This window comes from Triticum dicoccoides, chromosome 6B (assembly GCF_002162155.2).
Source record: "Triticum dicoccoides isolate Atlit2015 ecotype Zavitan chromosome 6B, WEW_v2.0, whole genome shotgun sequence".
In the NCBI taxonomy this organism is placed as follows: domain Eukaryota; kingdom Viridiplantae; phylum Streptophyta; class Magnoliopsida; order Poales; family Poaceae; genus Triticum; species Triticum dicoccoides.
Window position 1 is genome coordinate 685484465 of NC_041391.1, and position 15217 is coordinate 685499681.

At 44.0% G+C, this 15217-nt stretch overlaps 1 protein-coding gene across 1 annotated transcript; it reads left to right on the plus strand.

Moving 5' to 3' along the window:
• Positions 1 to 24: 24 nt before the first annotated feature.
• On the plus strand, positions 25 to 2713 carry LOC119323938 (18S rRNA (guanine-N(7))-methyltransferase RID2-like). The gene is made up of 8 exons (XM_037597649.1): positions 25 to 152; positions 278 to 361; positions 460 to 515; positions 1059 to 1115; positions 1210 to 1259; positions 1337 to 1489; positions 1585 to 1726; positions 2267 to 2713. The coding sequence occupies exons 1-8, from the start codon at positions 137 to 139 to the stop codon at positions 2432 to 2434; spliced, it is 726 nt and encodes a 241-aa protein (XP_037453546.1). The 5' UTR covers positions 25 to 136; the 3' UTR covers positions 2435 to 2713.
• Positions 2714 to 15217: the final 12504 nt, after the last annotated feature.

The following is a 15217-nucleotide window of genomic DNA, read 5'->3' on the forward strand; positions in this document are numbered from 1 at the left end:
GGGGAGCTCCGGCGGCAAGCGGTGAGGCTGACCCGGGTTATCTCCTTCTTCTTGTTCTTCTTCTTCTTCTCCGCAGGCGAGGATCTCCGAGAGGGCGCTGGAGCTGCTGGCGCTCCCCGACGACGGCGTCCCCAAGATGCTGCTCGACATCGGTCAGCCTCCTCTCTACGCTCACCCACAGCACCGATTCTCTGTTGCTTTGACAGAGAAACCATGGTCCTGCGTCTTGATGAATTGCTGGCGTTTACAATCATGGGTCCTGTGTGTCGAATGGCAGGGTGCGGCTCCGGGCTTAGCGGCGAGACGCTGACGGAGCACGGGCACCGCTGGATCGGCTGCGATATCTCGCAGTCCATGCTTGGTGAGGAGGAATTCACCTCGTTCCTCGCTCTTATGGGCGTGTTGCTGTGTCACTCAGGTTTCTGCTTGAGAGCTTCAGTTTTGTTTTCCACCTCGCAGATGTTGCTCTGGAGCGGGAGACGGAGGGTGACCTCCTGCTCGCAGACATGGGCGAGGTAAGATGCGTGCTGCGGCACTGGATTGGCGGAGAGTTTTGTTCCAGATGCTATGTTTGGGTCGTAGCTCATAAGCTTGTCTTATGCAATTCTTCTTGTTACAGTTTGAGTTTTATGTGTTATTAACTGTTAGAAGATATCCTTGGTAATGATAATAATGTGCATGACTTGTGGTCAACATGGTCTCGGTGTCAAACCTGATTGACACTGTAAAAGTAAATGGGCCTTCGAACCTATGTCTGGTGGGAAAATATGAGTGTGAATCCAAAGAACCTGAACATTTCAGTACTGCCTTTTCTCTATAATAATTGTATGGTTGCCGGGTGGTCTTCTATTGCGCATGCTGAACCTCACTTCCTATGAAGATTAAGAAATTATTTTGCTTCATACAACTGTATGGTCTGCCTTGGTAATGATAATATGCTGTATGGTCTGCCATTTCAGTAATCTTTGCTTCATACAACTGCATCCACCTTTTCACAGCTGTGTAACCACAGTTTGCTGTTACTTGAGCTAATATGTTTATAATAATGCATCTTCCAGGGCCTAGGCTTGCGCCCAGGAGTTATGGATGGTGCAATTAGTATTTCAGCAGTCCAGGTGATTCTTCAAGTTTTTGTTTTGTTTCTGCAACTAGCTTGTCGTGTTTAGTGATTTGTTCATAACTATGCCCTTTGTTGACAATGTCGTGCAGTGGTTATGCAATGCTGACAAGTCTTCTCATGAACCAAGATTACGGTTAAAGTACGTGAAACTATTTTGTAACGTATCCCTTGGGTTATCCGCAACCAATTCTTAACCTTGATGTGCATAATTTCCAGGGCTTTCTTTGGATCACTATATAGATGCTTAGCAAGGGGAGCAAGGGCCGTTCTACAGTTTTATGCTGATAATGTGAAACAAACCGAAATGCTCGTGTCTTTTGCCATGAAAGCTGGATTTGCTGGTGGAGTGGTCATTGACTGGCCTCATAGGTAAGGATTTCATTGCCTCGGAGCCATGGTTGTATGAACAGTCTTATGGATTTCTTGTCTGCTGTGGACTTATGTGGATGCCTTTCCTCTGACAGTTCGAAAGCAAAGAAGTCCTACCTTGTCCTCACTTGTGGTACATCTTCTGTCGCATCTCTTCCAAAGGGGAAAGGTGAAAACGGTGAGATGTGCAGCAGTGATGATGACGATGATGGTGATGAAAGCAACGATGACCAAACAGTAAGCTCAGTCTTAACAAGATATGTTTCCTGTTTATACATTTTGAGCTTTACTGCTTTTACTCTCTGTGTCTTGTCTACTTCTTCATTCCGCCTTGATCAATGGAGCTATATGTTATCCAGTTGATGTGTACACAAACCAGTTGCATAAGAAATGTTTGTAATAACATGACCAAATAGGCCATACTCTCTTATTATGGGATGGAAATGTTGGTTATTTTTGTGGTGATCTTTCTACCTGTCTATGCCATATTCCCTGTGCCAACTGCTAGCATCATCAGTTCTACCCAATAATTCCTGGATGTTTAATTGCTCTTAAAACTGTTGCTATCTTGGATGCTGTGAGCTAACTGTCTGTGCTTGATCAAGAATCAACTTGCATCATACTTCTCTTATTCTGTTCTCTCACTTGTAGTTCATTGCTTTCTTTGAAAAGACTTATAGTCCATTGCTGATCATATGATTGTCCTACTATGTGATGAAGCCTTGGTGCTCTACTGGCAGTGATACATGATAATAATGTATTTTTTTTCAAATGCAGGTTGGCACATATGGACGGAACAGGTCGAACAAGAGGCAGAAAGTGAACAAGAAGAACGGCAGGGGCAAGGATTGGCTGCTGAGGAAAAAGGAGCAGATGAGGAAGAGAGGACGCGACGTCCCCGCGGACACGAAATACACGGGGCGGAAGCGGAAAACCCGCTTCTAAGTCGGTGTTTGGCAGTCATTTAGTTTAGCTTGTCAGAAGCAGCAAGAGTGTTTACGCGTGAAGAGTTGGCTGTATCGCGCTTCTGTTGTAGTCTTAAGATATGCAGCAGCTTTGGCAAATGCTATTAGTGTCATGTTTGTGAGGATATATTAATGATGACATGGTTGGTTGTTTCATGTATGCATGGATTTGTGGAAGTATGCACAATTTTGTATCTGGCAGTAATCGTGATGATATACCCTTTGTGATATTTGTAAGCATGTGGTGTAGATGCTGAAACAAAATGGTTTGGAGATTATTTTTTTAGCTGCGCACTAGGCGCAAAAACAAACGCAACATAAAAATTTATGGTTGTGTGTATTGTATGCACGAGCAGATTGAATGAATGAATTACCTGTTTTTCGTAGAATAAGAAATAATGCATGGTATATGTCGAAATCGGAGCTACGATGCCCCGTTGCGCTTGACTAAGAGCTTGTCATGGACCTTCATGTGACTTTGCGCATCCTCTACAACATGGTTGGGTCGGCGGTTGTCTGCGGTAGATTCGGAGTCCTTGCTCATGGAGATGGGATGGTGATGATGCTTGCTCGAGGGAGAAGTGGTGGTGATGACGTCAGCGTGACACCTCGATGAGAGGCCTCTTCTCCATGGTATTGTGTGTGTCATTCAGCGGTTTGTGGCTGTCTCTGTCGGTTTTTCGTTAATTAACTGGGCAATTCTCTCCTTTTACATCTGTTTCGAGAAAGAAACGACCTAGTGTACCACGCATGCAAATTCGCCTAACCTAACCTCATTTGCGAGTCATTCAGATCCAGACAAGTTCAACGTGGTGAAACTGCAATTTTGCGAGTAAATGGGATAAGGTTAGCATGCTAAAAAATTTGATGGATCTCCCATGCATTCCACTAAACTGGCAGCTCATTCAGTTAACTTTGCATACAACGACAGAAAACCAAAAATTAAGCGAGGTTTGTTTTTGCAATAAGAGTGCACAACCCAACCCTTGAATCTCTAAACTAACGAGTGAAACATGACATCAATAAATGCCATGTGCTTACAAAGAACACATGGTATATTATCGCAAAACCATCTTGCACTAAATAGTCTGCATATTTTTCTTTTTTCGATAAAAACAGGTTACTGCCTACGCCCTCGATGCAAAATAAGCAAACTTGCAAAAAGAAAAAATCAAACCAGTGCAGACATGAAGCAACCAGCCATGTCATTATATCCTTGCAAACATGGTAGCATTGTGGGAACGGATGCAACTTCATCTTCGGGTATTTGATGTGTGCGCTAGAATAACCAACCAAACATGTCATCTCCTTCACCTTCACCAGGTAAACAATGCATTGCTACTAAACTTCCTTTGATATGTTCTTAATATGTGCGCTATGTTACATTACCACTTCACTATGATGAGAAGTTCTTGTGGAAGAACAACTTGTCTATTGCTGGATGTGTTAATGCCAAGGACATTATAACATGTGGCTTTTGACTTTCATTTTCTCAGATTTCACTTTTCTTGGAGGGTAAGAAAGATTACATACTGAATCTTGTTAATTCTGCTCATACCAAAATGTTGCAACTTGCCTTCCTATATTATCTTCAATGTAAGACCTGTTAAGATATCACTCATACTTTTCCTTTAACCTCGTCACCAGCCAGCTAATTGATCATATCTTGTCCAGCTTCAGCAGCACAACATCGAATATCACGGATCATCATTTTACCACAATGCTAACTACTTTAATCTTCTGATATCTAATAAACCTTAAGTAATGGCATCATAATATACATCATACTTCTTGTATTCATTTGGTGCATGGCTTGCTTGTAGGGATTTTTCTCGAAGTAATTCTGAAGGGATTTCGTTGAGGGATTTGAACACACACACACACACACACACACACACACACACACACACTTATTGGCGATTTCCCTGAGAGGCATAGGTCCCCCCTGCTGCCCCTGCGGCCCGGTTGTCGAGCCAAGCACACCTCCCCCTAAACCCACCCCCGGCGGCCACCCCGCCGGACATAGCACAAACCCATTAGCCCACCATCTGGTCATCCCCGCCGGACATACCTCCCCCCTATACCCCGCCCCCGGCTATCCTACTGGGCATACCTCCCCCCTATTCCCTGCGTCGATGGGGCATAGCTCCCCTTACACCTCCTTGGCCTATACCCAGTACCTCATACTAGACCCTCTGTCGTATACATTGCATTACTACTATCTCCTTCTATTCCTACTTGATGACACTCCTGCTGAAGCCCAGCCTAATAAACTCGTGAGAATTGCACTGAACTACAGACTGGGACTAAAGATGCGCAGTGTACCACATGATCCCTCTTACCTGAGTGGACGCCGACGCCTCCCACCGCTGCGAGCGCGTCTCCTTCTCGGGACGCTAGAAGAACAGGAGCATCACCCGCAGCCTGCATGAGTATCCTCCCGCCTCCCTCCTCCTTGTCTTCGGTCACCGACCTGATCTCCACACAAAGAATTTGCCCTCGAACACTCCGCGGTGGCGGGACAATGAGAGACAGTGGGATGGGAAGGAGAGATTGTCTTGGAGGAGTGGGGGAAGGTGGAGGAAATGAGGGACCATAGCGAGTCGGGCGGTGTGGCTCTGAGATGGATGCCAACCCCGCTGGAAAAGAAGAAGAGAAAAAAATTATGGCGATGACATGTGTTTCGTCTTTCTCGCTAGGCCCACGGATGAAAAAAAGATCGCTAGACAAATCTGGAAAGAAGACAATGTTGCTGACATGGAGGTAGCCATGGCTTCTTCCTCGAGTGATGTCATGATCGCGCAATCGACGAAAGAGCTTTACAAGCGGCATTTGCTCTTCTTCACTCACGCGACATTGCTGGATCAAGCTTTCGCCCATTGTCCAAGGTTCATTGCCCCCGTGAGCCACCAACGCCCGATCACACAAATCTAGAGCTTTCGCTGAAGCTGCAAAGGTTGTGGGTAGAAGTATCACCTTGACGATGTCAACAAGAAGGAAGCGGCACTCAAAAGCATCATCATCGTCGGCTCTGGTAATGACCAGAGACAAGACTGTCTCCTGGATCCACCTCCCAAGCCCACATACACCACACATTCGTAATCCTACCAACGAGCCACCACAACCAAATCCAGACAGGCCTAACCCTCCTACACCTACTCCTCACCGGGGTGTTGCTCATGTAATCTCTACGAGCCTACCCTCTGCCTCCACTTGCTGATCACAAGCCAACGTGAAAAACGCTCAGCCCAAACGACATCTAGGGGCTTGTCAAAGATGTCTAGGAGCTATGCAGTAGTGAGAGGCGATAACCTATATGAAGAATTTGGAAGAAGATCACCAAGTGAGATGAACTTGCCCGATGAACCCCATGGTCTGAGTTAAAGGGGACACCACAATTGGATCTATGTAGTCATCGTCTTGCGGGGAGCGCAGTCAGAGGCACATCCCCTTCACCGATTCTCCAAGTGGTGTCATCGAGGGTGGCGGCAGATTTTAATCGTCATGGCCTTGCTTCCGAACGATTTAGACCAAAGTGAACACGTAGGACAAAGTTAGCATGACAAAATTGAAGGAAATATGCCCTAGAGGCAATAATAAAGTTATTATTTATTTCCTCGTATCATGATAAATGTTTATTATTCATGCTAGAATTGTATTAACCGAAAACATGATACATGTGTGAATACATAGACAAACATATAGTCACTAGTATGCCTCTACTTGACTAGCTCATTAATCAAAGATGGTTATGTTTCCTAACCATAGACATGTGTTGTCATTTGATTAATGGGATCACATCATTAGAAGAATGATGTGATTGACATGACCCATTCCGTTAGCCTAGCACTTGATCGTTTAGTATACTGCTATTGCTTTCTTCATGACTTATACATGTTCCTGTAACTATGAGAAATATGCAACTCCCGTTTACCGGAGGAACACTTTGGGTACTACCAAACGTCACAACATAACTGGGTGATTATAAAGGAGTACTACAAGTGTCTCTGAAGGTACATGTTGAGTTGGCGTATTTCGAGATTAGGTTTTGTCACTCCGATTGTCGGAGAGGTATCTCTAGGCCCTCTCGGTAATGCACATCATGATAAGCCTTGCAAGCAATGTGACCAAATGAGTTGGTTACGGGATGATGCATTACGGAACTAGTAAAGAGACTTGCCGGTAACGAGATTGAACTAGGTATTGGATACCGACGATCAAATCTCGGGCAAGTAACATACCGATGACAAAGGGAACAACGTATATTGTTATGCGGTTTGACCGATAAAGATCTTCGTAGAATATGTAGGAACCAATATGGGCATCCAGGTCCCGCTATTGGTTATTGACCGAGAATGGTTCTAGGTCATGTCTACATAGTTCTCGAACCCATAGGGTCCGCACGCTTAACGTTACGATGACAGTTTTATTATGAGTTTATAAGTTTTGATGTACTGAAGTTTGTTCGGAGTCCCGGATGTGATCACGGACATGACGAGGAGTCTCGAAATGGTCGAGACATAAAGATTGATATATTGGAAGCCCATGTTTGGACATCGGAAAGGTTCCGGGTGAAATCGGGATTTTACCAGAACACCGGGGGGTTACCGGAACCCTCCCGGGGGTTAATGGGCCTTAGTGGGCCATGAGGGAGAAGAGGAGGGCCGGCCAGGGCAGGCCGCGCGCCCCCTCCCCCCTAGTCCGAATAGGACAAGGAAGGGGGGCGGCGCCCCCCTTTCCTCTTTCCCCTCCCCCCTTTCCTTCTCCACCAAGGCAAGAGGGGGGAGTCCTACTCCCGGTGGGAGTAGGACTCCTCCAGGCACGCCCTAAAGGGGCCGGCCGCACCTCCCCCTCCCTCCTTTATATACGGGGGCAGGGGGCACCCCATAACACACAAGTTGATCTACGGATCGTTCCTTAGCCGTGTGCGGTGCCCCCCTCCACCATATTCCACCTCGGTCATATCGTCGCGGAGTTTAAGCGAAGCCCTGCGCCGGTAGAGCATCATCATCGTCACCACGCCGTCGTGCTGACGGAACTCATCCCCGAAGCTTTGCTGGATCGGAGCCCGGGGATCGTCATCGAGCTGAACGTGTGCTGAACTCGGAGGTGCCGTACGTTCGGTGCTTGGATCGGTCGGATCGTGAAGACGTACGACTACATCAACCGCGTTGTCATAACGCTTCCGCTTACGGTCTACGAGGGTACGTGGACGAACACTCTCCCCTCTCGTTGCTATGCCATCACCATGATCTTGCGTGTATGTAGGATTTTTTTTGAAATTACTACGTTCCCCAACAGTGGCATCAGAGCTAGGTTTTATGCGTTGATGTTATATGCACGAGTAGAACACAAGTGAGTTGTGGGAGATATAAGTCATACTGCTTACCAGCATGTCATACTTTGGTTCAGCGGCATTGTGAGATGAAGCGGCCCGGACCGACATTACGCGTACGCTTACGCGAGACTGGTTTCACCGCTACGAGCACTCGTTGCTTAAAGGTGATCGGCGGGTGTCTGTCTCTCTCACTTTAGTTGAACCGAGTGTGACTACGCCCGGTCCTTGCGAAGGTTAAAACAGCACCAACTTGACAAACTATCGTTGTGGTTTTGATGCGTAGGTAAGAACGGTTCTTGCTAAGCCCGTAGCAGCCACGTAAAAATTGCAACAACAAAGTAGAGGACGTCTAACTTGTTTTTGCAGGGCATGTTGTGATGTGATATGGTCAAGACGTGATGCTATATTTTATTGTATGAGATGATCATGTTTTGTAACCGAAGTTATTGGCAACTGGCAGGAGCCATATGGTTGTCGCTTTATTGTATGAAATGCAAACGCCCTGTAATTGCTTTACTTTATCACTAAGCAGTAGCGATAGTCGTAGAAGCAATAGATGGCGTAACGACAACGATGCTACGATGGAGATCAAGGTGTCGCGCCGGTGACGATGGTGATCACGACGGTGCTTCGAAGATGGAGATCACAAGCACAAGATGATGATGGCCATATCATATCACTTATATTGATTACATGTGATGTTTATCCTGTATGCATCTTATCTTGCTTTGATTGACGGTAGCATTTTAAGATGATCTCTCACTTAATAATTAAGAAGTGTTCTCCCTGAGTATGCACCGTTGTGAAAGTTCTTCGTGCTGAGACACCACGTGATGATCGGGTGTGATAGGCTCTACGTTCAAATACAACGGGTGCAAAACAGTTGCACATGCGGAATACTCAGGTCATACTTGACGAGCCTAGCATATACAGATATGGCCTCGGAACACGGAGACCGAAAGGTCGAACGTGAATCATATAGTAGATATGATCAACATAGTGATGTTCACCATTGAAACTACTCCATCTCACGTGATGATCGGACATGGTTTAGTTGATTTGGATCACGTGATCACTTAGATGACTAGAGAGATGTCTGTCTAAGTGGGAGTTCTTAAGTAATATGATTAATTGAACTTAAATTTATCATGAACTTAGTACCTGATAGTGTTTTTCTTGTCTATGTTTGTTTGTAGATAGATGGCTCGTGCTGTTGTTCCGTTAAATTTTAATGCGTTCCTTGAGAAAGCAAAGTTGAAAGATGATGGTAGCAATTACACGGACTGGGTCCGTAACCTGAGGATTATCCTCATTGCTGCACAGAAAAGTTACGTCCTGGAAGTACCGCTGGGTGCCAGGAATGCTGCTGATGCAACTGACGACGTTAAGAACGTCTGGCAGAGCAAAGCTGATGACTACTCGATAGTTCAGTGTGCCATGCTTTACGGCTTAGAACCGGGTCTTCAACGATGTTTTGAACGTCATGGAGCATATGAGATGTTTCAGGAGTTGAAGTTAATATTTCAAGCAAATGCCCGGATTGAGAGATATGAAGTCTCCAATAAGTTCTATAGCTGCAAGATAAAGGAGAATAGTTCTGTCAGTGAACACATACTCAAAATGTTTGGGTATAATAATCACTTGATTCAACTGGGAGTTAATCTTCATGATGATAGTGTCATTGACAGAATTCTCCAATCACTGCCACCAAGCTACAAGAGCTTCGTGATGAACTATAATATGCAAGGGATGAACAAAACTATTCCCGAGCTCTTCGCAATGCTAAAAGTGTTAGGGAACGTAGTAATTTCAAAAATTTCCTACGTACACGCAAGATCATGGTGATGGCATAGCAACGAGAGGGGAGAGTGTTGTCCACGTACCCTCGTAGACCGTAAGTGGAAGCGTTATGACAACGCGGTTGATGTAGTCGTACGTCTTCACGATCCGACTGATCCAAGTACCGAACGTACGACACCTCCGAGTTCAGCACACGTTCAGCTCGATGACGATCCCCGGGCTCCGATCCAGCAAAGCTTCGGGGATGAGTTCCGTCAGCACGACGGCGTGGTGATGATGATGATGCTCTACCGACGCAGGGCTTCGCCTAAACTCCGCGATGATATGACCGAGGTGGAATATGGTGGAGGGGGGCACCGCACACGGCTAAGGAACGATCCGTAGATCAACTTGTGTGTCATCGGGTGCCCCCCTACCCCCGTATATAAAGGAGCAAGGGGGAGGGGGCGGCCGGCCAAGGGAGGGCGCGCCAGGGAGGAGTCCTACTCCCACCGGGAGTAGGACTCCCTCCTTTCCTAGTCCAACTAGGAGACCTTCCATGTAGTAGGAGTAGGAGAGAAGGAAAGGGAAGAGAGAAGGGAAGGAAGGAGGGGGTGAGGCCCCTCCCCCTAGTCCAATTCGGACTAGGCCTTGGGGGGGCGCGCGGCCTGCCCTAGGCAGCCCCTCTCTCTTTCCCGTATGGCCCAATAAGGCCCAATACTTCTCCCGCCGAATTCCCGTAACTCTCCGGTACTCTGAAAAATACCCGAATCACTCGGAACCTTTCCGAACTCCGAATATAGTCGTCCAATATATCGATCTTTACGTCTCGACCATTTCGAGACTCCTCGTCATGTCCCCGATCTCATCGGGGACTCCGAACTCCTTCGGTACATCAAAACTCATAAACTCATAATATAACTGTCATCGTAACGTTAAGCGTGCGGACCCCACGGGTTCGAGAACTATGTAGACATGACCTAGAACTATTCTCGGTCAATAACCAATAGCAGAACCTGGATGCCCATATTAGTTCCTACATATTCTACGAAGATCTTTATCGGTCAAACCGCATAACAACATACGTTGTTCCCTTTGTCATCGGTATGTTACTTGCCCGAGATTTGATCGTCGGTATCCAATACCTAGTTCAATCTCGTTACCGGCAAGTCTCTTTACTCGTTCCGTAATGCATCATTCCATAACCAACTCATTTGGTCACATTGCTTGCAAGGCTTATAAAGATGTGCATTACCGAGAGGGCCCAGAGATACCTCTCCGACAATCGGAGTGACAAAACCTAATCTCGAAATACGCCAACTCAATATGTACCTTCGGAGACACCTGTAGTACTCCTTTATAATCACCCAGTTACGTTGTGACGTTTGGTAGTACCCAAAGTGTTCCTCCGGTAAACGGGAGTTGCATAATCTCATAGTTACAAGAACATGTATAAGTCATGAAGAAAGCAATGGCAACATACTAAACGATCAAGTGCTAGGCTAACGGAATGGGTCATGTCAATCACATCATTCTCCTAATGATGTGATCCCACTAATGAAATGACAACTCTTTTGTCCATGGCTAGAAAACATAACCATCTTTGATAAACGAGCTAGTCAAGTAGAGGCATACTAGTGACACTATGTTTGTCTATGTATTCACACATGTATTATGTTTCCGGTTAATACAATTCTAGCATGAATAATAAACATTTATCATGAAATAAGGAAATAAATAATAACTTTATTATTGCCTCTAGGGCATATTTCCTTCAGTCTCCCACTTGCACTAGAGTCAATAATCTAGTTCACATCGCTATGTGATTTAACACCAATATTCATATCTGCATGTGATTAATACCCATAGTTCACATCATCATGTGATCAACACCCAAAGGGTTTACTAGAGTCAATAATCTAGTTCACATCGCTATGTGATTAACACCCAAAGGGTTTACTAGAGTCAATAATCTAGTTCACATCGCTATGTGATTAACACCCAAAAGAGTACTCAGGTATGATCATGTTTTGCTCGTGAGAGAAGCTTAGTCAACTGGTCTGTCATATTCAGAGTCGTATGTATTTCGCAAATATTCTATGTCCACAATGCTCTGCACGGAGCTACTCTAACTAATTGCTCCCACTTTCAATATGTATCCAGATTGAGACTTAGAGTCATCTGGATTGGTGTAAAAGCTTGCATCATTGTAACTTTTACGACGGGCTCTTTTATCACCTCCATAATCGAGAAACGTCTCCTTAGTCCTCACTAAGGATATTCTTGACCCATGTCCAGTGATCTACTTATTAGATCAAAATTGTATTCCTTTGCCAAACACAGAGCAAGGTATACAATAGGTCTGATTCACAGCATAGCATACTTTATAGAACCTATGACTGAGGCATAAGGAATGATTTTTCATTCTCTTTCTATTTTCTGCAATGGTCGGGTCTTGAGTCTTACTCAACTTCACACCTTGTAACACAGGCAAGAACTCCTTCTTTGACTGTTCCATTTTGAACTATTTCAAAAATTTATCAAGGTATGTACTCATTGAAAAATCTTATCAAGCGTCTTGATCTATCTATATAGATCTTGATGCTCAATGTGTAAGCAGCTTCACCGAGGTCTTGCTTTGAAAAACTCTTATTCAAGTATCCTTTCATGCTATCCAGAATTTCCATATCATTTCCAATTAACAATATGTCATCCACATATAATATTAGAAATGCTACAGAGCTCCCACTCACTTTCTTGTAAATACAGGCTTCTTCAAAAGTCTGTATAAAACCATATGCTTTGATCAACTCATCAAAGTGTATATTCCAACTCCGAGATGCTTGCACCAGTCCATTGATGGATTGCTGGAGCTTGCACACTTTGTTAGCATCTTTAGGATTGACAAAAACTTTCTGGTTGCATCATATACAACTCTTCTTTAATAAATCCATTAAGGAATGCAGTTTTTGACATCTATTTGCCAGATTTCATAAAATGTGGCAATTGCTAACATGATTCAGACAGACTTAAGCTTCGATACAAGTGAGAAAATCTCATCGTATTCAACACCTTGAACTTGTTGAAAACATTTCGCAACAAGTCGAGCTTAGTAGATAGTAACACTACTATCAATGTCCGTCTTCCTATTGAAGATCCATTTATTTAACATGGCTTGCTGATCATCGAGCAAGTCAATCAAAGTCCATACTTTGTTCTCATACATGGATCATATCTCAGATTTTATGGCCTCAAGCCATTTCGTGGAATCTGGGCTCATCATCGCTTCCTCATAGTTCGTAGGTTCATCATGGTCTAGTAACATGACTTACAGAACAGGATTACCGTACCACTCTGGTGCGGATCTTACTCTGGAAGACCTACGAGGTTCTGTAGTAACTTAATTTGAAGTTTCATGATCATCATCATTAACTTCCTCACTAATTGGTGTAGTAGTCACAGGAACAGATTTCTGTGATGAACTACTTTCCAATAAGGGAGCAGGTACAGTTACCTTATCAAGTTCTACTTTCCTCCCACTCACTTCTTTTGAGAGAAACTCCTTCTCTAGAAAGGATCCATTCTTAGCAATGAATAACTTGCCTTCCGATCTGTGATAGAAGGTGTACCCAATAGTTAACTTTGGGTATTCTATGAAGACGCACTTCTCCGATTTGGGTTTGAGCTTATCAGGTTGAAACTTTTTTCATATAAGCATCGCAACTCCAAACTTTAAGAAATGACAGCTTAGGTTTACTGCTAAACCATAGTTCATACGGTGTCGTCTCAACGGATTTAGATGGTGCCCTTTTAAACGTGAATGCAGCTGTCTCTAATGCACAACCCCAAAACGATAGTGGTAAAACCGATAAGAGACATCATAAATCGCACCATATCCAATAAAGTGTGGTTACGACGTTCGGACACACCATAACGTTGTGGTGTTCCAGGTGGCGTGAGCTGTGAAACTATTCCACATTGTTTTAACTGAAGACCAAACTCGTAACTCAAATATTCGTCTCCGCGATCAGATCGTAGAAACTTTATTTTCTTGTTACGATGATTTTTCCACTTCACTCTGAAATTCTTTGAACCTTTCAATTATTTCAAACTTATGTTTCATCAAGTAGATATACCCATATCTGCTCAAATCATTTTGTGAAGGTCAGAAAATAATGATACTTGCCACGAGCATCAACACTCATTGGATCGCATACATCGGTATGTATTATTTCCAATAAGTCAGTAGCTTGTTCCATTGTTCCGGAGAACGGAGTTTTTAGTCATCTTGCCCAAAAGGCACGGTTCGCAAGCATCAAATGATTCATAACCAAGTGATTCCGAAAATCCATCTTTATGGAGTTTCTTCATGCGCTTTACACCGATATGACCCAAACGGCAGTGCCACAAATAAGTTGCACTATCATTATTAACTTTTCATCTTTTGGCATCAATATTATGAATATGTGTATCACTACGATCGAGATCCAACAAACTATGTTCATTGGGTGTATGACCATCGAAGGTCTTATTCATGTAAACAGAACAATAATTATTCTCTGACTTTAAATGAATAACTGTATTGCAATAAACATGATCAAATCATATTCATGCTCAACGCAAACACCAAATAACATTTATTTAGGTTCAAACTAATCCCGAAAGTATAGGGAGTGTGCGATGATGATCATATCAATATTGGAACCACTTCCAACACACATCGTCACATCACCCTCAACTAGTCTCTGTTTATTTTATAACTCCTGTTTCGAGTTACTAATCTTAGCAACCGAACAAGTATCAAATACTCAGGGGTTACTATAAACACTAGTAAGGTACACATCAATAACATGTATATCAAATATACCCTTGTTCACTTTGCCATCCTTCTTATCCACCAAATATTCAAGGCATTTCCGCTTCTAGTGACCATTTCCTTTGCAGTATAATCACTCAGTTTCAGGCTTTGGTCCAGCTTTGGGCTTCTTCGCGGGACTGACAACTTGCTTGTCATTCTACTTGAAGTTCCCTTTCTTTCCCTTCGCCCTTTTCTTGAAACTAGTGGTCTTGTCAATCATCAACACTTGATGCTCTTTCTTGATTTCTACCTTTGTTGATTTCAACATCACGAAGAGCTCGGAATCGTTTTCGTCATCCCTTGCATACTACAGTTCATCACAAAGTTCTACTAACTTGGTGATGGTGACTAGAGAATTCTGTCAATCACTATCTTATCTGGAAGATTAACTCCCACTTGATTCAAGCGATTGAAGTACTCAGACAATCTGAGCACATGCTCACTAGTTGAGCGATTCTCCTCCATCTTTTAGCAATAGAACTTGTTGGAGACTTCATATCTCTCAACTCGGGTATTTGCTTGAAATATTAACTTCAATTCCTGGAACATCTCATATGGTCCATGACGTTCAAAACATCTTTGAAGTCCCGATTCTAAGCCGTTAAGCATGGTGCACTAAACTATCAAGTAGTCATCATATTGAGCTAGCCAAACGTTCATAACGTCTACATCTGCTCCTGCAATAGGTCTGTCACCTAGCGGTGCATCAAGGACATAATTCTTCTGTGCAGCAATGAGGATAAACCTCAGATCACGGACCAAGTCCGCATTATTGCTACTAACATTTT